Source organism: Sphaerodactylus townsendi, linkage group LG01, assembly GCF_021028975.2.
Source record: "Sphaerodactylus townsendi isolate TG3544 linkage group LG01, MPM_Stown_v2.3, whole genome shotgun sequence".
In the NCBI taxonomy this organism is placed as follows: domain Eukaryota; kingdom Metazoa; phylum Chordata; class Lepidosauria; order Squamata; family Sphaerodactylidae; genus Sphaerodactylus; species Sphaerodactylus townsendi.
In genome coordinates this window covers 78,808,064-78,836,006 of record NC_059425.1, presented here as the reverse complement: position 1 = coordinate 78,836,006, position 27,943 = coordinate 78,808,064, and the positions used below count along the sequence as shown (strand labels likewise).

Here is a 27,943-nt window from a genome sequence, read left to right as displayed (position 1 = left end):
CAGACTGCTTATTAATATTGCAAGAGGCTGGGTAGGGAATCTTTAATACCAATGTATATGAAGATCAGCTCTTGGAATAAAAAATTACAGAGAGGAATATAATGCAAATTTGACAGTCTTTATTGTAGGGATAACGAGTTCACAAGCACTTGATTCAATGTAATAAACACACAGAGAGATCCTCAGACATAAATAGGTTGGAAAATAGGTTTGGAATAGAAAGGGGTAAAGAATATATATATAAATAAAAACAGCTTCCTTGTCCCTGGCTGGGCTCAAACCACCAACCTCTTGGTCATTAGCTGAGCGCTAAACCAATTGTGCCACAGAGACACCACTGTTTTAAGGTTGGGGAAACGCAACTTAAATCTTGTCTCAAAACTATTCCACATTGCCTCGAATTGACGTAGATCTCGGCACCGGGAAATTTTTAAAAGGGGCTGCGCACACATCGCGCACAGCCCACTGCTTCCTAATTGGATGGGAGGCTCCACTTCATTCACAAGGGTGGGTAATTCAAATCCGGAATCACCCCCTGAGCTTCCCCACCACTCGTTTGGTGCGAGTTTTTCAAAAAGCTCTACTTTCTTCCAGGTTCTGAAAAGACACCCGCTGAGAGGAGTGGGTGGAGGGTGACAAAGATGGGGTGAATCTGTTTTTGGCTCTGGTGTAGTGGGGAGTTCTGCTGGAAACCTGGATATTTTGTGTGACGAGTGCGCATCTAATCGTGAGTGGGGAATCGACCTATGTCAGTACTGAATTATGGATAATTGTCTCTGTTCTGATTGTCATCTAGGAGGAGAATATTTTATTCCTAAATAAACTGGATACCTGTTCTTGGGAATAACTATTGATGGACTGGGGGTAGTATATAAGACTGAGCAACCATTTGGTGGCACAAAGAAGGTTGTCAAGACACGTTGAGATATTCTAGCACAAAAATCTGTAGAATTTTGTTGAGATTGTCAATGGTTGGCTTGTTGAGGTTTTCTTCATTGTCTGCCATGGTGTGCCACACTATAGGAAAAGGATCTGGTATCAAATGAAGGATTGGAACCCCTGGTGGGAATAGAGGACAAAGAATGAGGCAATGATTATTAAGCTTTTTTGGAACCTACTTAAGTACAGCCAGTGTTACATATTTATAAAGCAAATACATTTTTACATTTTGCTTCATTAAATGGTGTTTTCTTTTTGGTGAATTTTAGTACACAAATTATCTGCCCCAAGGCCCACAACTACTAAGAAGGATAGGGCAAAAAGGGAAACAATGAAAGTGATAATTGTGGTTGTGTTGCCATACTGTACAAATGAATCCAATCAAATGAGTAAGCACCAATCTGGGGTGTGGGCTATTTCCAGCTAGCTTCTGCCCAGGAGGAGCCACATAACAAGATCATCAGTGTAACAGCCTTTATTCTCTGCAGTGAGCTAGGAATTCAGGTTTTAGTGAGACCAAAGTTCACAAAAAGCTTGTGCTTTAATACATTTGCTGGAATACCAAGTGCCACAAGATTCAGTTGTTTTTGCTACAATAGGTACAATATCTACCTCTGGAATTTTTCAAGAAATACCACAAAATTAGAACAAATGTCCATTTCTAGTCTTCTCAGTTTCATTCAGTAATACATGAAGCAAAACAGCCTCAAAAACTAGCAAGTGTGCCCCTACCTTGCAGTTCCGGAGTCAGAAATTTGTGATAAAGTTGCTAAAATTGTTGAGTTAATCATGCTACGTAACCCACTGGCAGCCAATTTAAGTTTGATATTTCTTATTTATATAATAAGGAACAATGCTCATCACATACAATAATATAATTTCCGGAGTCAGAAATTTGTGATAAAGTTGCTAAAATTGTTGAGTTAATCATGCTACGTAACCCACTGGCAGCCAATTTAAGTTTGATATTTCTTATTTATATAATAAGGAACAATGCTCATTCACATACAATGATAACAAAGTTCAGTCATAAATATTGCAGTCTTCAATTCATTGCTGGCAGGAACGCATCGCACGAAATTGCGCTCTTCGGTGCCTTCATCAGTGCCAATTTGCCATTTACTTGTACATGAGGTGTTCTATAGGTAATCTGTCAATGGATATTACATCATATCAATTCATAGCTCATATCAATGTCTTATTGAATCCATCACTTATTAAACACATATATATATATATACAATTATAACATACATATATACTGAAATGAGCAATTATTAAGCTCACTAATGTTATTAGTTCCACTTACAAACGCTTTCCAAGAAGCTGTTAGATCCTACCACACCTTCCTCTGGTAGCTGACTCTCTCTGGTTGAAGCTATGTGCACAGCTGATAAGTAACACCTGTTCAGTGTTCTTAAAGACACAGTATTAAAGATGACAAGAAAAATCCAATGACCTGTTTAATCCAATGGAATCTGTTCTAAACTTATATATGAGACGGTTTTCTGCTTGGAGGATAATTCTGTCTAAATTCATGTGAGGAGAATCTCCCTGAAATTGCTGTAACGCACAAAAACGGAGGTCAGTGTCCGTATGGTTATGCGTCAAAAAATGTTCCACCAGTGGTGCTTCCATTTTCTTAGCCCTGATACAACTTCTGTGTTCTGACACTCTTAATTTTAAGGGGCGTAACGTTTTTCCCACGTACATTTTAGGACATGGGCACATAATCGCATACACACATTTATCTGAGTCACAGTTAGTAAGTTGATGTAATGTCCATACAATCTCAGTATTAGGAACCTTCAGAGAATGAACAGACATAGAAAAATTACATTGTATACATTTTTCACATGGAAAATGTCCATATGTTGTTGGTGTAGAAGGCTGTTTCACTAATAAATTAGCACGTACCAATATTTATGACTGAACTTTGTTATCAATTGCAAGAACTTGGATTTATATGAATGTGGATACACCTTTGAAAGGACTATTGAATGAAAAAAGAGAAAAGGTTTAGTTTAGATTATTGAATGAAAAAAGAGAAAAATAATTCATGTGATGATACAACAGTGAATTATATTATTGTATGTGATGAGCATTGTTCCTTATTATATAAATAAGAAATACCAAACTTAAATTGGCTGCCAGTGGGTTACGTGGTTTGTATGTTAATGCTTATTCAGACGTTACCTACATCTTTGTTACCTGAGTTAATCATGCTACCAAATGTTACACATTTATATAGAAATGGGGCTATATACCCAAGGGCAGCCCTGGCCTTTCTTTTGGCTGACTTTGCCTCTGTTCCTTTAGCACATGCTTCCTGCTGCCTCCTTCCATTGTCTCCCGGGCCTCTTCCCATTTACCCTTCTTTTTTTGTCCTCTTTTCTTATGCTTTCCAGGCTGATTTTCCCTCATTTTAATTCCTTAAGTCTGCTACTATATTTCTCCTTTCCTTCTCCTTTTCTCTATAGGGTTCTCTGTGGTACTTACTACTTCCCTCTTCAGTGCTGCTCAGCCAGAAGCAGAGATGGTTTGGGATCATGTATAGGTGTAAGTAGAAACAAGAGAATTTGTAGCTGTTAACTGTCACAGAGGCACTCACAGTGCAATGTTGGGCAGAAGAGTGTAAATCTATTGAAACCAATGGGTTTAGGGAGTGCACTGTTAGTTGGACATACATAGAAAGCTTTGCTGTGACTTCCCAACATTTAAAGGAAAAGATATGGAGAGTATGTTCTTGCAAGTGAAAGGCTGGAAACTCCTCTGACATAGTCTGTTTGCTTTCTGAATGCACTGTTTCGTAGCAAGCAAAGTAAGGAGGTGGAAGACAAACTTGCAAATTTGGAACATTATATCAAGTATTAAATGACTGCATCTGCAGCTCATAGCCGCGTGCTGCCTGTCTGCCATCAACAGCAGCTGTCACTTTTTCACCCCAATGGCAACAAGGTAGTTTATGATGGCATGGAACCTGGCAGTTTCTGCTTGGGGGTGCACAGGTGATCTGATCTGTTTCCTGCAAATGGGACCATTATGGGCTGGAAAACAGCATCAATCTTGAGATTGTCAGTTATTTGAACTGGATCTTAATGTAATTTGCTTCATGGAGGATTTGTGATGCCTACAAAACCAGCCCCCATATCTGTTTAAATTAGAGTTAAGATGTCTCAAAAGTTGAGGGTGAAGTATAACCATATCTTTGCACTGAAAACACTAGAGCCTTGTGGCACTTAAGGCAAAGCTTTTTATGACTAAGCATAATCTTTTCATGAGCATATAATGCGTTGAACTCTGGCTTATAAAAGCTTATTCCACGATATATTATTTTGAATGCAGCAGTCTAAGAACAAGAACAGTCATGCTTTATCAGACCATTTCCATGGCGTTGAATGTAAATCAAGCATGGTGTTATTTACCCTGTATGTATTTTTAAAGGTCTTGCTCCTTTAGTTAGCTTAAGTAGTCTGAGTCAGTTATGGCTCACTAAATCTGCATATTTTTATTTATTTATTATATTTATAACCCACCCTCTCCCGAAGTCACCCCAGTCAGAGGGAATGTTCACATTTTAGGCAGCACTGTGATTTACTGGTTTTTGTGTTGCTAACATTCAATCAAAGATAATTTCCATGGATGTTTATTTAGTAGCACCCCCTCACAAGTAGATCTCTTAGACTAGCAAACTAGTGATTCATCTAGTCCAGGATCCTGTTTCACACAGTAGTCAATCAACATTGACTCAGAGGTCACCAGATAGGACACAGGGACCAAGACCTTCCCTTGATGTTGCCTTTCCACCTCTAGTGTTCAAAAGTTTTCATGAATGGCGTGTACATTTACTCAATTGCTAGAAATAGTATCAGTCCTAGCACACTAACTAGAGAACGTTAAATGAGAATTTTCTTCCCTACCTCTTCTTAAAAATGGAATGTGGTCATCTTCAACCTGTCCTTTTAATAATTCACCATGGAAATATCTTCTTCCAGAAGGGTGTTTCTGCAACAAACCCAAATCATGAAGGTTTTGCTCTGCAATAAAAATGACAATGAAGGGTAAGCAACAAGTGCAAAATAATCACTACAAAAATACTGCAAGCCAGAAGAGGAAATTCCCTTTGAAGGCATTTTCCTTACAATTTTCATATCATAAAAGATTTTCTAGGAGTCATTATTACTGCCATAGAGACTTTGTATCAAATGGGCACATGGAGTTCTGTCCTTCACAGTTCTATGGAGGTTGTATTCCTATTGTGACCATGGTGCATGCAAAGAAAGGGCTTCAGAAACCCTCCCATTCCCCATACATTTGGTATTTTTGCAAACTGCAACAGCCTTTGAAAACTGCTACTTGTTCCATTTGGAAACTGACATGGTATGGCAACATACTTTCTCAAAAACAGTAAACATCAGCTTCCTGTGACATTTCAGATTGAGAAAACAGCTTTTGGGGGGGGGGGGGATGAAGTCACTTCTCCACACATGTTGTGGTCATGATTGAAATGTGGCTTCCCCCATGCTAGGGAGTGATGGAACTCACAATTCTCATGTGATTAAAAATCATCATGGTGGTCATGAGGATTTTATACCATATGAACTGGCCCTACTTCAGTCCCATGGATTTTTAAATATTTTTACTGGTTTATGAACAGAAGCCAAACATAAACAAAGAATGAACACCATGAAGCAGTTATACAGATTACAATGTCAATCAATTAATGAGTCAAGCATCTTCCTTGTTATAAATAAGTCTCAAATTAACATACATCATGATTTTAACCATGCTGTCCTGTATATTTAGGGCTCAATTCTGCTTTCAAAAGTCTAGAAAAAACCATCTTTGCTGCTGCCATTAAATAGAGTATTATTACCTGGATCCAGCCATACTGTTCAACAAAAAGATGGGAACACAAGTTCATATTCTACCTTCTTTTTTTATGAATCTTAGTTCAATACTCAATACTATGAAAACATTGCTATCACATGTGGCTATAATCAGCCATTGGAAAAAGGATCCCTTTTGTGCTTAAAGAAAACCTTAAAATTGTTCATCAGCTTTCATTAACACCAAAAATATAAGCAAGGATACATAGGAGTTGCACTGGCCAATGTTGGTCTTGTAATTTCCCAGTGGCTATGTTGTTTCCATTCATATGTTTTGTATAGTTTGTCCTTACCAATTGCTTCAAGCCTCCTAAACCAGCGAGCAGTATTCAGAAAGTAAACTGGAAAAACAGGGTTTTGAGCACCAATTAAATCCAGCAGTACAAAAAGATCCTATAGGAATCAATAAAGAAATAAGGACTTTAAGTATTATTTTCAGAGACAAGTAGATCTGGTATAGTGAATATTCAAAAACTATTGACAATCCCAGACAAATTTTGTATTGCATAGACACCAGTGAATGCTAACAATCTCATTTAGATGACAGTCGACATTCACTGGTAATCACAGTTTTGGATTCTCACAACATCCAAATTTGAGACATGGTTGTTACCAATGGAAGGAAAGAATATTTCTTCTGATGACTATCATCAAAACTTCAGAACTTTCTTCTCTGTACAATTAATTAATACTGATTTAGTGAATTCTTCATTTAAAATGATGAGATATTGAGACACTTAATAAGTTGTTTAGAAAAGAAATACGATGCCACCAGTGGTCTTAATTCTAGGCAAATCAGGCAGCAAAGCGTAGAGGCCTTTGATTGTGCTTCTTTATCCTACTGGTATAGCAGGATGAAGGCTTTCCCTATAATTGTACACCTCTAAGATTGGTTTTGCCCTGATCTGAATGTCCCAGGCTACTCTGATCTTGTCAGATCTCAGAAGGGTTGGCCTTGGTTAGTATGTGGATGGGAAACCCTCAGGGAACACCCAAGTTGTTATGCAGAGGAAGGCAATGGTAAACCACCACAGCCCAATCCAGAGGGCTCTGGTGGCTGGGGACGGTGCTGCGGTTGTACCACTGCACCATCTCCAAAGGACTTCCAGGTGGTATGGCAAGACAGAGGATCAGGAAAACCCTGGTTGCCTCAAAAGCCCCCATAGCCCAAAAAAGACTTATGCCACCCTTATTGGGTGGCATAAGCCTGAGGGCTATTTTGAAGGTGTTCCCAGGCTCAAAGCTCAGTGGAACCTGACTAAGGTTGGCTCTGCCCCCAGGAACACCCCTACCTTGCCCCCAGCTGCACGAGTGTCCAAATTTAGGCTTTGGAAGGGGGGTGGCTCTTTGGGGTCAGGCACCGCGCAGCCTGCCTCCCTGTTTGCCCTCCCTGTCAGTATAAGTGCCATTTATGCCAGCATGTTTGCCCACCCTGCCAGCCTCACACAGACTCAAAGACCTGATTCCCCACTCCCCCCTGAGACTGGCTGCCCATCTTTTGTCTTAAAAACCCTAACAGGTTACCATCAGTTGGCTATAACTTGACAGCACTTCACATGCACAAGAATGATTTTCATTCAGATACTGTTTTCTATTCTGCTTGACCCGTTTTTATTATAAAGGGTAACTACATTTTACTAAATACTCTGGACCAATAGTTGCCCCAAGGAACTCTCATAAGATGTACACTCATTCTTAGCTGTTTCTCCACATCCATGAAATCTTGAAGGGGGGGCACAGGGTGGGGTGTAAACTTAGTTTATATTCTTGGAACATCCTGGCAGCTAAACGGTTCTGGGCCAGAAACCACGTAGTGTATTGTGGGTGTGATCATAGCCGCTGAAGTATGTAGATACACCAATGGTGAAGAGTTGCTTAGAGAGGAACAAGAAGCTGCTTATTTGTATGTGAGATACTGCATGTCACAATTCTGGTAAAATTCTGTTAACTGCAGAGCTTTTTTAGGGAAGATGCCATAGATCAGTTATGGAGCAATCAGCTTTGCGTGCAGGTCCCAGGTTCAGTCCCTACCCTCTCCATCTAGAAACTGAGAATAATTCTTCTTGGGCTGAGTCCATGGAGAACTGCTGCCAGTTGAAGAAAACAATACTGAGTGAGACAGACTGTAAAGTCATCTTTACACATATTCAGCAAGAAGGATTAATCATGTATTTGATGATTTCCCATCTGTGACAAAATGCTTAACTTGGGCTAGAGTCAGACTGTGCAAAAATTTCCCTTGCATGGAAAAAAATTAAAGAGGAATGTTTCTACTTGTTTGAGCTCCTTACATCTAAGAGCGGCAAAGCAGGTTGGTGCCTCTCTCTAATAGTGTTCCTTGAGCACTAGGGTTTCCCTGGCATTCTTTTATGCCATTTCAGACAGTTGTACTAATCAGAAAATAGGCTAAATGTTTCTCAGAATTATTTAGGAGTGTTGCCTGAAACAATCACTTTAATCCTCCTCCCCCACATCACTTTAATCCTCCCCCACTTACAATGCCCTGAATTTGATTTGTATTTGCGGCACCCGGAGGATGTGGTGTAGCTGCCATTTTCTGGGCCAAGTGCCGAGAGCCATACAGAGAGTCGGAAGTGCTCCACCTCACAAATGCTTCTTCACCATCAAAGAAAATTAACTTCAAGGAGAGATCTTGTGTACCATCTGAGACAGCCTGCTGTGGAATGAGGAGGAAAGAAAAAGGACAGTCAATTGCCATGCCTTGAATCACAATTAATGTAGAAGCAACTAGAGAGAGTAAGAAATACCTTGAGAGAATGAAGCTGTCTGTCCAGGGAATGTGCCAATTCAAGTATCATAGCACAGGGAACAGCTGAATCAGTAGCTCCAACAAACACTTGGCCATCCCACTGTGGTGGAAAGTATTTAGAATCATAATGGCAAGCAAGCACCAAATGGCGCTTAGCAGAGCGGTTGAGGGTGCTGATGATATTTGAAAAAGTGCGGTACCCATATGGAGTGTAGCTTTGAAAGGTGTCTTCTTCAATTACCCAGCCAGCCTGTAGTCCTTGCAGACGGTGCTTGATATGCTATGAAGCAAAAGAGCCACAGGTCATGTGAGAGGGAACAGTGCTTCAAGCAGGTCTGTGCATAGACACTCTTTGGGAATTAGCTTCATAAGGCAGTGGCATACCATAAGAAAATGGTACACACCCCCTCTGAAACCCAGGCCTCCCACTGAACTCCCCTGCCCCTGCAAAAAACCCAAATCTTTCCTCCATCCCTCTGAGTGGTGCCAGGGCTGACAACACATTGGGGTTGCAGGGACCAGGCCAGGGAAGGAGCATGCCCTCCCTGACCTTTTCCCCACTGCCAGTTTGTTGCCAGCTGCATTGCTACTTGGAGGCACAGAGGAAAGCTAGCTGCATTGTAAAATGCAGCTGGCTTTCCTGAATCCCTCCGAGCTGCGCCACATCTTAGCCCCCAGTTTCTTGCCAGCTGCAGCACTGTTTGGAGGGATGGAGGAAAGTTAGGTGCATTTTAAAATGCAGTGCCATAGCTGGCATCACATTGGCAAGAGGGGAGTTCGGCCTTGGGGGCGGGGGGAGAGACAAGGGGGCAGAGGTGGATGGCCAAAATGTGCCCTCCACAAGGAAAATGCCTGGCAAAATGGCTATATTTGATGTCCATCAGTAATAATAGCCACTTATAGCCCTACAATCATAAATGTTTTTTTAAAAAATAACTTTTCTCTCCTGTGCAAGGCTGGCCTGATGAATTGATGGGCATGCTTGGATTTAGACTGGTTACAACTTAAGGGAAGGCAAATTTGGAAGAAAGAATTTGTGTGCCTTTAAATTTGTCACTATTAAGCCAGTAGGTATGGCAGTGATTGCAGGAGGGTAGACTGTTCCCTGTAAGTGGATGCCCATAGAATTGCCAGAAGGCCTGGAGAAAAATATCCTGTCCCTTTAATAGAGACTTAATAAATCATAATAAGCAGCTGAAGCTTTTCATAGCATGGAGGTAAGTAAGATTCCATAAAACCTCTATTAAAGGGACATGATCTTTTTTCTCCAGGAAGTTGGCAAAACTGTGCCCATCTCATGCAATCTTGGAAAAGCTATCTGTTTCCACCACTTAGACTAGAGGCTGGAGCAGGACCAGTGATGCCCCAGAGAGGAATAAATGCATACAACTGGGCCAGTTAAAAAGGCTATGGAAAGATAACACTCAAATGCTGAAGCCAGCCCTGACCAAGAGTGTATGTGTGTAGAACATATAGCTAATTTTCTCAGATTCCAATCATGTTTTCAATTGGAAAAACACAAGAGAAGCTGTAGTGTGAGAGAGGGGAGATTTTTGCAGACTTTACTCCCACTTCCAACTGTAAAGGAGACAGAAGACAATCAGGCTCTTGACCCCACCTGCTGTCACTTAATTTAATTGCTCATAACTGATGGTGTAGTTTTGATGGTTCCCTTAGCAATATGTCTCATCTGCTTCGGAAATTATCTCTAAGGTACATTTAATGTTATTGGAACCAAAGTCTTCTGGGGCATTATAGAATAACATGTTGATACTTGCCCATTAGAAACATGCTGAACAAATTAAGCAATATGACTGAAAGCCAGTTATTCATTGAGAAGGATATGAACTGTGTTTTTCATGAAATTAAATACATTAATAAAAAGCCAGGACTCAGTGCCTATGGGAATGAAATCACATAAAGACTAAGACATGAATAAATATAAGAAGCTCACTTGAAATAAACAGAATATTATATGACTCCTTGGTTCTCTGTATATGTACTTGGAAGGAACTTCAACTAAATCTCACTAAGTCCAAGCTCCAGAGCAAGTCTCTAATGTAGTGTAATCTCTGAGGCTAGAAAGGATGACCTCTCTGATGATACTAGAGGTATAGCAGAAAACAAATGCAGCAAGCAAATATAAAATAAATACCAATACATGAAGAGAGAACCAAGAGTCTAAAACAACCGATCCCTTGTTTGGGAATGGAATGGAGATTGATTCCAGACACACTGGCCTATTTTGCATGGAGTGCTCCCCTTGGGGCTCTTCCCTCTTTAGTGGGGTCATAGTGGGATTGCCTAGTGTTTCTCTGTTTACATGTGAGGAGGCACCCCACTGCTTGCTGCACAGCTTGTTCGACCCCACTTCCTGGTCACTTCTAGCCATTGCAAGATTGCCAGCTTTGTTTTATATTGATATTTCTGTGTTATATCAATATTTCTGTGTTATATTGATATTTTTGTGCTTTTTGGAAAAGCCAGCCATAAATACCCTGGAAATGCCCGTGAGGAGTGGGGGGCAAGGAAGGAGCAGAATCCCCAAAGCGAGGGAAAACATGGGGTTTTTCTTGTTCTTACTAACTGTGGGGCTTTCAGGAGCTGTGGCGCTGTAACACAGGGCCCATCTGCAAGGAAATCTCTGCCCTAAAGGAAATGTTCCCTCATTGTGGGGCAGAGCAGCAGTGTATAATTGGCCACCAACTCTACCTTCAATGATCAGGCAAGAATAATTCCTGAAGCAGATATTTTTATCATCCCAACAAATGGATCAGGAAAAGAGTAATATGTTTTCTAAGAAGTGTTACTGTCCCTCTCTCATAACAGAACATATTCTTGCCTGTACATGCCCAATAATTTCTGTTTGAGATGTCACTGTTTTTTGCTCTGCTTAGGCTATATGCCAGAAAATCTCCTAGGAAACAAAATAATTTGATGCAAGAAATATTTCTTTTTAAAACAAGATTTCCTTTGTTTCATCATCAAACTCCATGTTGAAACATACTAAGATGGATCACCATTTTTTTACAGCTCTTCCAAATGATCAAGTTTTAGTCAGTACAATAAATGCTCCATTGTTGGATGTGCACAATCTAGGCCTGTGGTGGCGAACCTATGGCACTCCAGATGTTCATGGACTACAATTCTCATCAGCCCGTGCCAGCATGGCCAATTGGAGTGCCATAGGTTCGCCACCACTGATCTAGGCCTATGCTCTCCAAGCTGTACTTCTGCTACAGGGATCAGACCTTTTCGCATCATGAGAGGTCATATTTTGTAACTGGGAAATACAGTTCTTCTCCCAACTTACACCTCAAATTAATTCTATGAATATTCTGTGGATAGTGGTAATTTATTTACAGGATGCCATTGGTGTTTGTGGTGCTTTACAAAGTTTTATGAGCATCAACACAGGTTGTGCCCCAAGAACCTTACAATGAAATCTTTGGCAGCAGAAAGGAGGGCGTGGGAGGGATATAGAAGAATAGCAAGGAGGAATGAATGTGAGCAAACTGTCTGGATTATAGTTTTCATTTCATTTCATTTTAACCTTTAATGGCATACACTGGATTATAGTTGAGGATGAAGATTGAGGGGTTGTGCAACAGTCATGTTGGCTATTGTCTGTGATGTTATTATTGATATTAGGGTTGCCAGCTCTGGGTTGGGAAATACCTGGAGGTTTTGGAGGTGGAGCCTGAGGACGGGAGGGACTTCAATGGGGTATAATGCCATAGAGTCCACCATTTTCACCAGGTGAACTGATCTATGTTGTCTGGAGATCTGTTATAACAGTGGGAAAACTCCAGTAACCACCTAGTGCCATTCCTTTTCATTATGATAGCACTGCATTTGTCCTCTATCATTTTGCCAATATTATATATTCTTCAATAAAGCAAAACAAAACTGTGTGTCATTTTCAGTGTCAGTGTATTTCTTGCTGAGATTGTTAATTCAGAGTACGTGTTTCTCCCCCCGTCTCACTGTCCTGCAAGCTTACAAACTGTACTTGAACACCCCCCTCTCCATTGTCGTAACTACGGTTGCCAATGTTCTACTAGGTCCTGAAGAGCCCATGGAATTATAAATGACTAGCAGGGCACCCGTGCTTCGCTACGCATACTTCATCACAGGCTCTCTATGAATTTCGGGGTGACATTCAACGTACTTCTTTACAGCCTGTTTGTGAACTTTGGGGCGACATGCAACATATTTCCTCACAGCCTGTCTGTGGACTGATGGGTTTGTTTTTGCATATTTTGCAGCAGCTTCCTGTAGTTGTCTTTTTCTGATGGGTTTGTTTTTGCATATTTTGCAGCAGCTTCCTGTAGTTGTCTTTTTCTAATGCAATGTGTTATTGCTCTCTTTCACCTGGGCTCCAAAAGACATCATGTGGAAGCAGCCGTTGTATTTTTGGATGCAGAAAGGAAGTGTTTTGCCATTGGATGCTGATGAGTGAGAAGGCTGTGAAGAGGTTCAGGGTAGGGTTGAAGGGCAGGGAGCTGGACTGTACCGCCACTGCAGCACATTCCTGGGGACTCATCCTGCCACTTCAGAGCACGACACCAAGCACAGGGTGATTGGAGGCCGAGAGCAGTAAACTTGTCTGCACACTAATCAATCTGATGTCCATATGCAAAACCCGACAAATGTTTAGTAGTCCAAGGTGATAGTGTGGTTTGTAATCTGTTTTGATTGTATTTGTCTGTGGCGGTGTTGTTAACGTGAGGGTGGGTGGAGGAGTACTTTTTCACAGCCTGTCTGTTAACTTCAGGGTGACATTCAACATGCTTTTTTGCAGCCTGTTTGTTGAAGCTGGTGGTGTTTAACTGTCACCCTTAGAATGTTCATGCAGCATGTCTGTGGACTGAGGGGCTGGTTTGCCCTTAGAATGTTCATGCAGGTGGCCAGAGATGAGCAGTTAAAACAGTAAATGTGTAATAACTCGAGTAAAACTAAAATTTGAAAAATCCTTTCTTAGTGAGCACCTAAACCACATAATGAACTAGTGAGCCAAATTTCAACTTTGTAGGTTCGGTGGTTTTTGAGTTCTTTTGATGAGTCAGTGAGTCAGTCAGTGGTATTTTGTGTTTATAGATGTAGATTCGCATAGATCAGTTTCCTTGGAAATAGTGTCTTCTTCTTCAGAGAGAGGACTATATGGCATCATACCTCAGTGAGGGCCCCCTTCCCACCTGCCCTCTCCAGGCTCTAACACCAAATTATCAGGAATTTCCCGACACAGAATTGGCAACCCTGGATTTGAAAATGCTGTGCTTGAGTACACACTTCTGAAAACAGCACATAGCATTATCTCCTTCACAACCAACTATTATACCCTTCCCTTCCACTGCATGGGGATCAGATTTTGTATTTCTGACAGTGGATCAGCACTGATGTGATTACAGTACTGAGAACAACTTTTGGGGAAAGGCCCTCAGTGGATATCTAAGTGAAATGGCCTTTACACTGACATGAATATAGCAAGAGATTCCTACTAAAGACACAATGAATCAGAATGTTAGGCTATCAAATGAAGTAATTTTCTGAGGATCAGTGCACCTAACGCTGGGAGAGAGCAGGGGGGATCCTACCCCTGGCTTTTCAACCCTTTGAGTAAATGTTGAAGCTTTTCTTTACCTAAAGGAGCCTTTCATTGTAGGAAGAGCTGCTTAAGTAGGAGGAATGCGCCTTAGTCAGGAGGAAAACAACCTATAGCTGTGGTGGCGAACCTTTGGCACTCCAGATGTTATGGACTACAATTCCCATCAGCCCCTGCCAGCATGACCAATTGACCATGCTGGCAGGGGCTGATGGGAATTGTAGTCCATAACATCTGGAGTGCCAAAGGTTCGCCACCACTGACCTATAGGATGGTTACATCCACCCCAATGTGTGGGGAAAGTTTATCCCTGATAATTCAGCATTGCAAGACTATTTTCAGACTGTCCAATCTTACCTGACGCACAGCCCAGCTCCCTGGTGATTCTGGGTATCTCTCAATTAGTATTGGAAGCAGGTCATACTGCCACATTTGATTTATATCTGTGTTTGCGGCAACATCTTCAATGATAGTTGCATTTAAAATGGTTGGACGATGGAAATACTGCAGAAAAAATGAGAGAAAAGATTATGAGCTACCAGAAGAAAATTGTATTTGAAACTTTGCATCTATCAGTAGAGAAAGACATAACAGGGTCATAAAATAGATTGTACTTGGAATATTCTTTCCAGGGATTCAAGTGTGCTGAAGTTCAGGCTGCAGTGCTGAACATCAAAGCAGGGTTTCCCTTAGTGTGCCCCTCATGGCTGAGACACATTTGTAAATATCAAAATTAGTGGGTGGGACTGATCATGTAGATATTTCCAACCTAATCACTATTGCACTGGGAAGGACATCCCTGAAGACCCATATGATGAACCCTGACCAACCTCCCACTTACATCAAAGTCACATCAAAGCAAAGTTACATCAAAGCATGAAGATGAGGAAGTAGTCCTTATTCCTCTCTGTATATAGGCAGGTATGAATTGACAGTTCTGAGCAAAGAAGCACAATCCCATATGGTACTTGCTATACTTAAAGGATCTGTCACAAGCTGGCAGACAAAATATATAAGCTCCTTCTAACACATGTATTTTGGTTCCTTCGTTATCTTTAAATGCCTGGTATACATCTTGGTAAAGAGTCCTCGGTGCCCCCACCCTTGACCCAAGTAGGGAATTGATCCAGCTGACCAGGTTGCCAGGCCTCAGTGTAGAAGCGGAGTCATATGCCCTGGGCAGCCGCTGTTTGTTCAAGTGAGGGGTGGGTGGGGGTGGAAAATCGCCTTCCACACTTCTAGTCTGGCCTAGCTTGATGGCGCAGCGAGCTGATGTACCACTGCTGTGAGCGATGTGTGCGTGAGCAGGCCTCAGTGGAGGGGGAGTACTGCACAGGTTCTGTAGATCAAATGGGAAGCGGTGTGTCTGAAGGCACTGTGCTGGCTGTGCATGAGGTGCGCTACTAGGTCCAGGGCTGAGCTTCTGCTGGGTCCCCTCCTCACTTAAAATGCTGCTTGCTTTGGCTACTCTTTGCCAGAGATGGGGCTGCGCCGGATCAGTCCTGGAGTGGGATGAGCCACCTCCCCTTTCACTTCAAATACTTCTGCTCTTCTTTCCCCAGCTTTGCTGCTTAAGGCTTCAAGGATATGTTGGCTAAGGCCAATCATCCCCACCCCCACCCCGGTCTCTTCAATCAGAGTAATTTGGGGATTTCCCCCACCCTTTTCCTATACAATGTTCACAGACTTCGTTATCATCAGCATACTTAAGATGTCTCTCCAATGGTGGGATTCAAATAATTTAACAACCAGTTCCGTATTGGGATTCAAATAATTTAACAACTGGTTGTTTACAAGCACCATTTTAACAACTGGTTCTGCCAAAGTGGTGCAAACCTGCTGAATCCCACCACTGTGTCTCTCCCTTCCCATGCCTCATGTGAATCATCTTGGCACGTGCATCCATGGCACATGCGTTTATTGGAGAGAAGGCTAAATGGCAGATACAACACACAAAGCAAGGCAATTGACCCTTAGCAGACTATGCAGCTGAGTTCTGGCTGCTGGCCAGCAAAATAAAGGATTGGCCAGAACATGTCTTGGTGCACTCGTTTAAGGAGGGACTGCACTCTGAGTTAGCACAATGGGTATTGGTGACCAGTAATCCAGAGAGCCTGAGAACTGAATCCAGAGAACTGAATGCCATTCAACGATTCAAGAGGAGATCAAGCCCTAAACAACAGTCCCCTCCCCCCCGACTCCCAGAACCCCAGCAGGGGATCCTCCAGTAGCTAGCCATGATGAGGGCAAGAGGAGTCCCAGTACATTCGGCATAGATGTTTGGGACTGTGCCTCCTGACTGTGGGGAAGCAGGACATTTGGTGATCAACTGCCCTGGGAAGTGCGACTCAAAGCCTCCCTCAGGGAGCTCTGGATGAGGGGCCTTCAGAAAACCACACCAAAAAAGCCCAGTTCCAAAAAAGCATCGGGCTAGGGGTCTGAATCTGGAGATGGCTAGCAGTGATTCTACCTCAGAGGAGCCGGTCGAGAGCGACTCCAGGGAAAAATCAACGGGAAATGACAATGACCTAGCCTAGGCGGTGCCCACAGCCAGGTCTCTTCACAGGGCGCTAAGAATTGGGTGAGTGGTGAAAGAAGACCATTAGCACTCCCCCTGACCCTCGTGAATTGAGCAGCGGGGACCCGTATTTTGGTCCACACTCTGATTGACTCCAAGTGTTTGATGCAACCTGACATAGCTGATGGGTTGGGTCTAAGACGAGCCCCTCTCCATACATCAATCCAATTTGAACAAATGGACAGTAAAGTCATGGGAGGCCACCCTGCCACACATAAAACCGAGAAGGTTTTGGTACGTTGCGGCGTGCATTGGGAAAAGTGCAGTTTCATTATAGTCAATGTGGCTAAATACTCCGTAGTACTGGGTATGCCTTGGCTGGTAGGCTATGATCAAGTGGTCCTCCCGAGTGGTCTGCTTCATTGACCCACCTTGTGGATCCCATGCCAATTCACATCCTGATGTAATGGACAAAAGATGACCACGGATCTCCAGTGAGGCCGCCTGTGAAAGCAATGGCGGGCAGAGTCCAGGATGTGCTCACCATTCCCCCTCCCTACCGAGACTTAAAAAAGGTGTTCGAGGAGGGGGAATGCGATAGGCTACAGCTCCATCAAAAAAACGCATTGTAAAATTGAGTTAATTCCTGGGGCTAAAATGCCAAAGGGACATCTTTACCCAATGAGTCCAACCGAAGTGGTGGCTCTCCAAGAATTTCTCAACAAGAATTTGGTGTGCAAATTCATCCAGCTGGCCACTAGTAAGTTTGCTGCCCCCATCCTCTTCAGGAAGAAGAAGGACGGGTCCTTGCACTTGTGCATGAACTATAGGGGCTTGAATGCCATATCCATGTGTAATAAATACCCCCTTCCCCTTATCAAAGACTTGCTGGCCAGTTTGGGACAAGGACAAATCTTTACCAAGCTGGATTTACAGGAAGCCTATTATAGAGTTCGCCTCAGTGAGAAAGGTTGTTGCTTCCCAGCTTTGTTCTCACACCCACAGTGAACATACACCTTCAACTATTTTCCGCCAATAGAGCTAGATTCGAGTCCAGTAGCACCTTCAATTCCAACTTGGGTTTTGAAGTATAAGCTTTAAGGGAGTGTTGACTCTTGAAAGCTTGTAATTTCAAAACCTTGTTAGTGCTCCTGGACTTGAATCTAACTCTTTTACTGCAGACTGACATGGCTACTCTCCTGAATCTACTTTCCATGAGGAGGAAAAAATTCTAGGTTTTAGTCCTCTTGCCATCCAACACCTCTCTGAAGGCAATTAAAAATGTCATTTAATAAGTCTTTAATTTTAAAAACTACTCCTTAAAAGGGGAATATTTAGAATGGGGTCTGTGATACGCTTTGAAAACTAGTAACTTGCTTTTCTGGTGTGAAGAGTGCAGTCATCAAATACTGTTGACACTGTCTAGCTACAGTGATACCTAGTGTGGCAGAAGAGTCCTCAGTGATGCTGTACACTGATACCTGCTGTTATGATTGTGACCCTAAACCATGGCAAACTATGACCCCTGGAGGTCGGAGGGCAGCGTGGGTGGGCCCCTGCAGCCCTCCAGAGCGACGCTGGATGGGACGGTGAGTGGAGGGGGGCGACCAGATATGGAGCCGCCTCTCTGGCTGAGGGGAAAGTCAGGGCTGCTCGCACACTAGCGTGTGAACGGTCCCCGAGCCTCCACCGGCATAATTCATGCCGGTGGAGGTGTGTTTCCGCGTGTGTGTGAAAAGCGACTTAGTCAGCAGGGTGTTGCCAGACCAATCTATGGTGAACCAAGGGAATCCTGTTTGGAGGACAGTGGTATCTCTACCCATCTCAGCCAACCCTTGGAGTGCCTAGCAATGCAGTGCCAAAATGGGGACCACGTTCCTTGCATTGGCTCAGTGTTCGCACAAGGACACTGTACTTGTTTCCCTCCAAACCAACTTTGCACAATGCCTCTCTCACACCCTTCCTGACAGGATTAAGCAGGGGCGTAATGCCCAATGGGCAAGGTGGGCAGCTGCCCAGGGCATCACCTTGTGGGGGGCACCAAAAATGCAGGATTCGTTTTTGGATATTTTTAGTGGTTTCCAGTTATTTGCCTACAGGGGGCGCATTTTTGAGGCTAGTTGCACCAAAATTTCAGTGTATCATTAGGAGACTGTCCTTATGCTACCCCCCAGGTCTGGTGCAGTTTGGTCCAGGGAGTCCAAAGTTATGGACTCCCAAAAGGGGTGCCCCATCCCCCATTGTTTCCAATGGGAACTAATAGGAGATGGGGGCTACACCTTTGAGGGTCCATAACTTTGGCTCCCCTGAACCAATCTGCACCAAACCTGGGGAGTGTCATTAGGGCAGTCTCCTGATGAGACCCTGAAAGCTTTGAGATTGTGCCTTCAGAAATGTGCCCCCCAGCCTGCAACCGCCATTGACAGCAATGCAGAAAACTCAATGAAGAACAAAGATTCTTGGGCAAATTTCTGGGATGTTCCTGCAGGGGGTGCATTTTTTGACATATCAACACCAAAATTTCAGGGTATCATCTGGAGACTGTCCTGATGGCACCTCCCAAGCTTGGTGCAGTTTGGTTCAGGGGGGCCAAAGTTATGGACCCTCAAAAGGGTAGAGGAAATTTGCCCAGAAATTTGCCCAAGAATCTTTGTTCTGCATTGAGTTTTCTGCATTGCTGTCAATGGGGGTTGCAGGCTGGGTGGGGGCACATTTCTGAAGGCACAGTCCCAAAACTTTCAGGGTCTCATCAGGAGACTGCCCTAATGATACTCCCCAGGTTTGGTGCGGTTTGGTTCAGGGAGGCCAAAGTTATGGACCCTCAAAGGGTCCCCTCAAAGGGTCCCTCCTTTTGAGGGTCCATAACTTTGGACTCCCTGAACCAAACTGCATTAAACTTTGGGGGTAGCATAAGGACAGTCTCCTGATGATAGGCTGACATTTTGGTGGCAATATGTCTAAAAATGCACCCCCTGCAGGCACCAATGACCTGGTGCAAAAAAATTTTTTGGTCATGGTGGGGTGGCCGCCCATGGGGGGGGGAATCCAACTTAGGTTTTGCCCAGGGCTCCAGTTTGCCTCATTACACCCCTGTCCTGCATTTCCAAAATACTTGCTTTTAGGGGAGACTGCTTGATGCATCGCTGCATGATCAAGCCCTGCAGAAGGAAAACCTGCCTTGATCTGGAGGGAAGTTTTAACTGTGGGGTGGGGAGAGAAGAGTGTGATCCAGCTATCAGAAATGTAGGAAACTCTGCTTTAACTACTTCTAGCAGCTGAATTGCATCTTTGATTGCCTCAGGACTGCCCTTTCTGACTCAAAGGAATCTTGAGTGTATTCAAAGAGTTCATGAGAACATGGGATTATGGCCTGGGTTGGCTATTTCAACATAAAGCTTTGATGCAATACCAGTTTGGCCAGTCACCTGGCAAATATTAGTGGCTGAACAGCTGCTGCATGAGTGTTTGGGACTCATTCAGAACAGGAGCTGCATCCACAGCTTCTAAGCTTTTAAGGCTTACATTAGATAAGCTGTTAGTTTTTAATTTTTGCAGATGTCAGCATATCAAGAAGCCCAATCAGAATCTGGTGGTGGGCAATTCCATCATCTTCCGGGGGAGCAAGAGAGCAGCTGCCTGTGAGATGGAATTGCAGTTGGGCCTCTATCCCATGGCCAGCATTCAGTGGTGTGGCCTTTGGGGTATGTGATGGAGCCATCTTCTGCCCTCCCTCTTCCAGTTCTTGAGGGAGGTCAGGGGCCCCAATATTGTCCTCCTGCATCTGGGTGAAAATGATCTGGTGCAGGCGAAAGGAATGGCACTAATGTGTAAAATACTTAGGGACCTAAAACAGGTAATGTTTTGTTACCCAGGGTCATTATCACTTGGTCTGATTTTCTGCAGAGGAAAATTTAGAGGAAAGTTCTGAAGCCCACTCAGATTGAGTGCACAAGATTAATAGTTTGGTGTTTAGGGTAATTTTGGATGGTGGAGGTGCATATGTATTGTATGATTTTGTGCCATGCCTGAATAGGATAGTGTGCAGCTTTCTTCAGAAGGGTGCAGTGTTAGTGTAGCAGATCTATGTTTGCAGGACATTATAGTCAGCAGATGATACAAGGGTCATTAAGCTAACCTAACCCCCTTGTGTGACAGGGATAGGATGGGCTGATCATGAGGCATCAACAGTGATGGAGGGTATGTCCAGAACAGAGCATCACTGGCTGTGTGATGTGGTGTGGCTGGGAAGGAATGCCATCAGTGCTGAGCAACATCTTTCTGAACCTGTGTGGCACATAAGGAAATGAGCACCTCTCAGCACGTCGTATGTAGGTGATAATAAACAAGGCCAGCAGAAGATCAGGCTGATGGTGGAATCAGGAGCCTTCTGCCCAACAAAGGCAGCACAGCCTGCACATTTAAATATGTCAGCATATTTAATGATATTATAGATCTGCATAATTAAGTATTTAAATAAACTAGTCAAACCCAGGATTGTTGTCTCATGTCTTCATTGGGGGTGCCTGGGGCAAAAGGCTGCTTTTACATGTGAGGATTCTCTTCATTGCTTTCATTCTCTTTGCAAATGTAAAGGTATGTATACTGTCATTCCACACAGCATATTTATCACAAGTTGCAATCATTATAAATGAATTTGTTTTCCATTTATAAAAAGGGAAAAAGAGCTCATTTAGAACAATTGCAACTCATTATAAATATACTGTGCGGAATGAGCTTCCACACATGGCATTCTTTTGCACACCTTTTTGTCTTTTTTCCCCAGTGTCCCTTCCACCTATGCTTTGAACATTTCTCCATTGGTTCTTAAAGATGTGGTTGTTATGGCTATTATGAAAACTTCTGAACCACTTTTTTTGTTCTTAAAATAGATAAGTAGCAATAGATCATGGTAGTATTGTACTGCCATATCAAGGTACAAACAGTGTGCCTCCAGTCTGACCATCTTTCAGCTCTCCAACCTCATTCCTTTCCAGGCAACTGTGACAAAAACTGCCCACACATTTCCAGTTCTATCTCTACAATGAAAAGGGATGAAGAAATAACTTGGGTGCTGTGTGGTTTCCGGGCTGTATGGCGGTGTTCTAGCAGCATTCTCTCCTGACGTTTTGCCTGCATCTGTGGCTGGCATCTTCAGATGATACTCTGAAGATGCCAGCCACAGATGCAGGCGAAACGTCAGGAGAGAATGCTGCTAGAACACGGCCATACAGCCCGGAAACCACACAGCACCCAAGTGATTCCGGCCGTGAAAGCCTTCGACAATACATTGAAGAAATAACTGTTAAAAAAATTTAAAAACTAATTATTCTAAAGAACTATTTCAAGTGGAACTAGACAGGTGATGATACATCATTAGCTATTATTTTGTTATTTATTTTAAAGATTGAAAAAGCCCTGAAATGGCACATCAGGAAAATATACTGGGAAAATGGCATGTATAAGCAGCTGATGACTAGAATATGATGCAGGCAGGACCTTTGAGGCAGGAAAATCCACACCATTCTTTCCACATGAGATATTAACATGCTTGGAACAGAAAGGCCTCACCCTAGAAAGAGTTCCCATCTCCAGCCCTGGACCATACATCCTGGTGAAGACAATGGATATGTTAATGTGTTTACCTACACAATGTTGTCCTGACCAATGCTTCTTCCTCTGACTACTACCTTTAATGACCTCCTCATTTGCACTGTCATTGTTTTACAGCTGTATTTTCATCAGCTAACTTCCCCTTTGGAGGCACTCCCGAGCTTGGAACATCAGGCTGATGTCTCAGCCCACTGGATCAACTACTCAACCATTAAGGTTGTCTCTTGTCTTTTCCCAGAAAGACAGAACTCTCTTTGTCATGGGAGAGTAAGAATTATTCTGCATAACGCTGAGGGTCGGTTTTTCCCTATAAGAAGCCCCCTCTCCCAGTAAGCCAGTGTTAAATATCTCTGGACACCGCTCTGTGATATTGCTTCAGAATGCATTGTTCTTCCATAGAGGAATTACTAGGGTTTACAAGGGATAGTCACTGACTGAAACTATTACAATGATACATATTATACTATACTCAATGGAGCTCTATTGGAGAGCACACAGTTAGCAGAGATGGACCAGACACATCATCCTTTCCTTATCAGACATTTCTTATTCAAAATTTCCCTATCTGAGGTCCTGTCCAACCATCAGGGAAAACTAATCTTTATTCTCCTGTGTGGCAAAGAAATTTGGGGATGGGGGGATTTTGATTATACAAATTTATTTTGAATTTTTTTTTTCATTTTTCTGCTATTAAAATAGCACCCATGGTATCTTGTGATGAAAAGTGAAAACAGGATATACGCATGCACTTTAAAAAAATTAGCAGAGGCATAACACCCATTAAAAAAAGACTGAAGCAACAGAGAACTTAAAGCCATCTGTCAACAATCAAACTAACAATATAAAGTCAACAGAATGGATCAAAAGCAGGTTGAAAGCAGCATCAGGATAAGAAATACCTTTGAAACAGTTTTAACAAATCACCAATAAGTGTGAGGACATGGCTAATCCTTGTCAATAGGGAATGACTGATGATGGCCTTAAGCATCTCCTTTCCATCTACCAACTCTCCAGAGCCTCCTGAATTTCCTTAACCATACAAGCTATCACATGTAGGGCATTAATGCATTAGTGCATTAATCACCTTGTGCATTCCTTCACATTGAGCATTCATTCCCTTCAGGTTGAATTCTCGGATACGCACACATTTCCCCCTCTCTCAAACTCACTGTATTTCAGATCACAGAGTCTCCATGGTTTCTGAAACCTCTGAAAGCATGACTTTCCTTTCCCTCTGCAGGTAGAATGAGGGAATCAACATGTGTTTTACTTTCTTTGGGTTCTCTCACTCTTCCTGACTTCTACAGCTCATACAGTAGATTCTACTGAGTAGAAATTCCTTTCGCTCTTCTGGACACCACTTCAGAAGGATCGAAAGGGCTGTTTTCTTTTTTTAATTTTCAAGCAAGATCTATCACTTCAGCAGTAAACCCTTGAAACTGACCTAAAACTTACATGGATCAGCAAAATAATGCTAGACCAATGATGGTACCCCCAAAAAGCAGCAAGCAACCTCCCCGGCTGGAGATTCCATGGATAGCTCAAGGAAGGGGGGAGTGAAAATGGAGGATCGACTCAGCTGGGGACAATTGCAGCAGGAGAATCTCCTGTTTAAATAAAAAACAGTGGGGGAATGAAAATCCTCTGCGAAGCAAACAGCTTCAAAGCAAGTATTGGATATATAAATGGGCATAGTTTGAAACCTGATAATACATGACAATAATTTATTTTCTTCCTGATGATCAGAGAATTGCTCAGATACCCCTCAGAATTTCTCTCTGATTTATTTTGTCACCATGTTCTAGTTGAAGGCCAATCCTTATCTGAGCACATTTTAAATCATGGACCTAGAACCATGTTAATGTTTTGGACTGCACTGTAAATCACCTCCCTCCAATGGCTTTCTGCCCTGAGAGTTCAAAATACATGTCCATGGTGCAAACATTCATTGCATAACCTTCAACCGAGGGCAATTGCTGCAGAGAAACAGTTCCCAAAGCTGCTTTGCTTTTTTAAATAACAGTTTTAGGCTATATTATATGCATCAGTGTATAATAAGCATTTAGTGCCTCACCTTGGAACTTTGCAAACTTTTAAAAGGGGTGGGCAGATTCAGAAATCACACGTGATAATTTCAATACACTGAACTCAGAACTGTGATGCTTATTTTTTTCCCCTTACGGGGATTGTTTGGCTATTTTGTGAAATAAATCTGCCCCATATTTAAAGTGTTTCAATAGGGCTTGAATCAAGACTGTACAACCTGCCTTGGCACCAAGCCTGAATCCACACACAATCTAGTAAGGTTGCTACTGCATACAAAACACAGTCTGTTCTCAAGAAATGAAATGCTCTCTTAAAACGAGTAACCCAGCTAGTTCAGAACAAACAAGCAGGACATCTTGGCCACCCTTACTTATAGATTTCAAAATGAAGATATTGCAAAACTACAGTGTTATGAATATACTACCGGATAAAGGGAGCATCCACATTCAAGCTTAGGCTATGACTCTTCAATAGGTAGTAATGAAGCAAACTCTCTGCTGTTTAAATGGCAGTTTGATGGCAGACTGCAAGCAATACCCTCAAATATTGGAAAAAATAGCACACTTTCCCCAAATACTCAAAAGTGTTCTAAATGGTATTGTAAAGGTTTTGTGCATAAGTGTTTTCATGCTGCTTTCTTACAGCTGTCCTTGTCCTCTCTTCTTTGTTAAGCTGTTCAATCCACCCAGCCAGGAAAAATAAAGAAGTTCTTTCCTCAGTTGTCCCAAGACAGAATTGAGTGGGTGGGATGAAAGCAATGTGGTTCATCTCTTTGGTATTCCATCCCTATCCAGTTTGCCTATCTGACTCCCAAAACAAAGTGTAATTGTTTCAATCCAGTGTTCTAACATGGATCAAAATACTTTGTGCATTCTTGTATTGTCACTTGGGAGCAGTATGTTCAGAAGCATGTTGAATGCTTCTGCAGTGCAGATGCAAAACTACATGAAACACTGCTTGTTTTAAACAGCTAACACACAACCCATCATGCAATCATATGACACACTAGACTTGAGGGAAAACAGGCATTACAAAAGAGGTAAGTTTGATTTTCAAACTTATTTTCCAAAACCAAATTATCCTTAGCCCTATCTTGCCTGCCAAGCTGGACAGAAATAGTATTGACAGACATTGGCATCAGCAGACACCCAGAAACAGGGCTGATGAAAACCTGTAAAAAGTGGAACTGGGAAAGGTGAAAAGTAATACTTGTCTTAACACATCAAGAATAGCATACATGGGTTCCATTAGAATAGATAATATTCTCTGCTGTACTCCATGACTGTTAAAAATAATAGTCTCATGGTGGCAAAACTGGATGTTTTCCCATTGTCTTTTAATGTATTTGGGTTGGACCTATGCAGCATAAAAATATTCAAAATATTCAAACACCATACTTGTGAGAATATAAATGTCATAATAGAATGTATTGATATAAATATGCTTTAAGGGGAACAGGGATGGAGATCTATGGGGTGGGTTGGAAATTATGATCAGTAAACCGACATTAATTATTGACCACTGGAAAATTCACTTACAGTCCCTTTATTTCCTGACCATTAGGAAAACTTTCAGTTTGAGTTCAAAGAGATTCAAGATATGGAAGAAGGTTGTGGATTATATATGAGGTCATGAAGATACACAGAGAATATGTCTTGGCCAGAATGAAAGCATACACATTTGAAAAATCAATATAAATATAATTTGTGGTCCAGGATGCCTTACAGCCATGCAAATTCCTAGAACTATCCAAAGTGGAATAAAAGTAGAACCACATAGACTATCTATAGAGATGTTCCAGTCCACCAGTCTCTGTTAAGAACATAAGAACATAAGAACAAGCCAGCTGGATCAGACCAGAGTCCATCTAGTCCAGCTCTCTGCTACTCGCAGTGGCCCACCAGGTGCCTTTGGGAGCTCACATGCTCTAAGGTTGCCAACTCTGGATTGAAAAATTCCTGGAAATTTGGCAATGGAGCCTAGGCAAGGGAGTTTGGGGAAGGGGGGTAACTTTATAGGGTACAATGCCACAGAGTCCACCCTCCAAAGCAGCCATTTTCTCCAGGGGAACTGACTCCTGCTGAGTCTCTGGCTCATTATATATATATATTTGAACTGACTCCTGCTACCTGGAAATCAGTTGTAATTCTGGGGGACCTCCAGGTCCCACCTGGAGGTTGGCAACTCTACTCTGCACAGTTTCACTACCTTGTCTTGGAGATTCTTGCAACATATAGCTCCTCTTTCCACATACATCCTGTCTGTCATAAAGCCAGATATCTTGCTAAATTAAAATAACTGTAGTCTGCGTAAGCAACTAGTTCAAGAGCTTATTGTTTAGAAATGGCTACTGGATTAAATGCTTATGTGTGTCTAAGGTGCTCTGTAGTCTGTGTTTGTGCAAATGATGCAGCCTATTTGTAGCTTTTTTGTGTTCCCATGTAGTTGTTTCATTATAGATCATAAATTACAGACTAACCAGGCTACCCTTCTACATACTTACCTGGCAGTAAATTCTACTGAGCTCAGTGGGGCTTCTGCTACATACATGGGGTTTTTTTTGGTGCATCATCAGCCTATATCTAATGTGTATTTTCTTTTTATACTGTCTGAGCACTCCACTTGATACCAAAATAACCATGCTGAGTGGGTAGCATTTATTTGTACATCACCCTACTGTATCCTCTATCTTTAAGGTTTGCAATTCCCTTCTGGAAAAAACATAATAAGGGCATAATAGAAGAACAAATAGTCATAAAAAGTATATAATAGAGGAACCGCACATAAGAGTTCAGCTCTGGGCAACCCACATGAAGAAAAACAGATGATAAAAGCATAACAATAGAGATAATGAAACAGCTCATAGACCCCAGACCTCCCACACATTGCTTGGTAGTCATAAAGATGCACATTTGAATCAATGCCTTGGTAACAGGGAAGGAGCAATGATTATGAAAGGCTATTTTAAAGCCTTCATCCACCAAACTCATGACTGCCAGGCTTACAACTTCTTCCCACTCCAATTTCCTTCCTCCTTATCAACCCCCCCCCATCATCCCCCCACAAAAGGAGGGGGAAAAACGCAAAGCACTCCGAAAAACACAGATGACCCACCTTTTCCTGAGTCCAGTCTGTTCTGCTTCCTCTGCTACTTACTACTACACAAGGGACGAAGGCTAGAGTCACTGAGAGTGCCCAGGCAAGCCACAAGGATGCTGCAGCCATGGGACCTCTGCCTCCCCCAGACATGCCTCGTCAACAGGCTTTCTCTTCTACTGATGTGGCCGCAACTGGCTCCCAGTTCTCTTGCTGAAAAGGATCTATGTGTACATAAGATACAGTTTCAGGAGCTCTGATGAAGGAGGAGGGAAAGGGGCAGTACTGGAGGAGTGTGCAGCCTTCCCACTGAGAGGCATCTGATGCGGCTGTGTGTGATTAACTCAGCAGCCCTTTACCTTTGCTCTAGCCTTTAATTAGACTTCTCTAGCTTCTCCGCACATTTCCTGTCTGTCTTGCCTGCGTAAAATGGAAAGCTATGTTTATTCACACAGTCGATCAATTCAGCT

At 42.5% G+C, this 27,943-nt stretch overlaps 1 protein-coding gene across 2 annotated transcripts; it reads right to left on the bottom strand.

Moving 5' to 3' along the window:
* Positions 1–136: 136 nt before the first annotated feature.
* QPCT (glutaminyl-peptide cyclotransferase) lies at positions 137–27,792 on the bottom strand. Of its 2 annotated transcripts, none has more exons than XM_048484595.1 (7): positions 27,492–27,792; positions 14,561–14,707; positions 8,597–8,878; positions 8,326–8,502; positions 6,122–6,221; positions 4,860–4,976; positions 137–1,059 (listed from the first exon to the last, which is right to left on the bottom strand). In XM_048484595.1, exons 1-7 carry the CDS (start codon positions 27,624–27,626, stop codon positions 911–913), a joined length of 1,107 nt encoding a protein of 368 aa, XP_048340552.1. In that variant the 5' UTR covers positions 27,627–27,792; the 3' UTR covers positions 137–910. The 2 variants fall into 2 exon arrangements, with proteins under 2 accessions (XP_048340552.1, XP_048340545.1); XM_048484588.1 differs by having other exon boundaries at positions 8,326–8,505; positions 27,492–27,789.
* Positions 27,793–27,943: the final 151 nt, after the last annotated feature.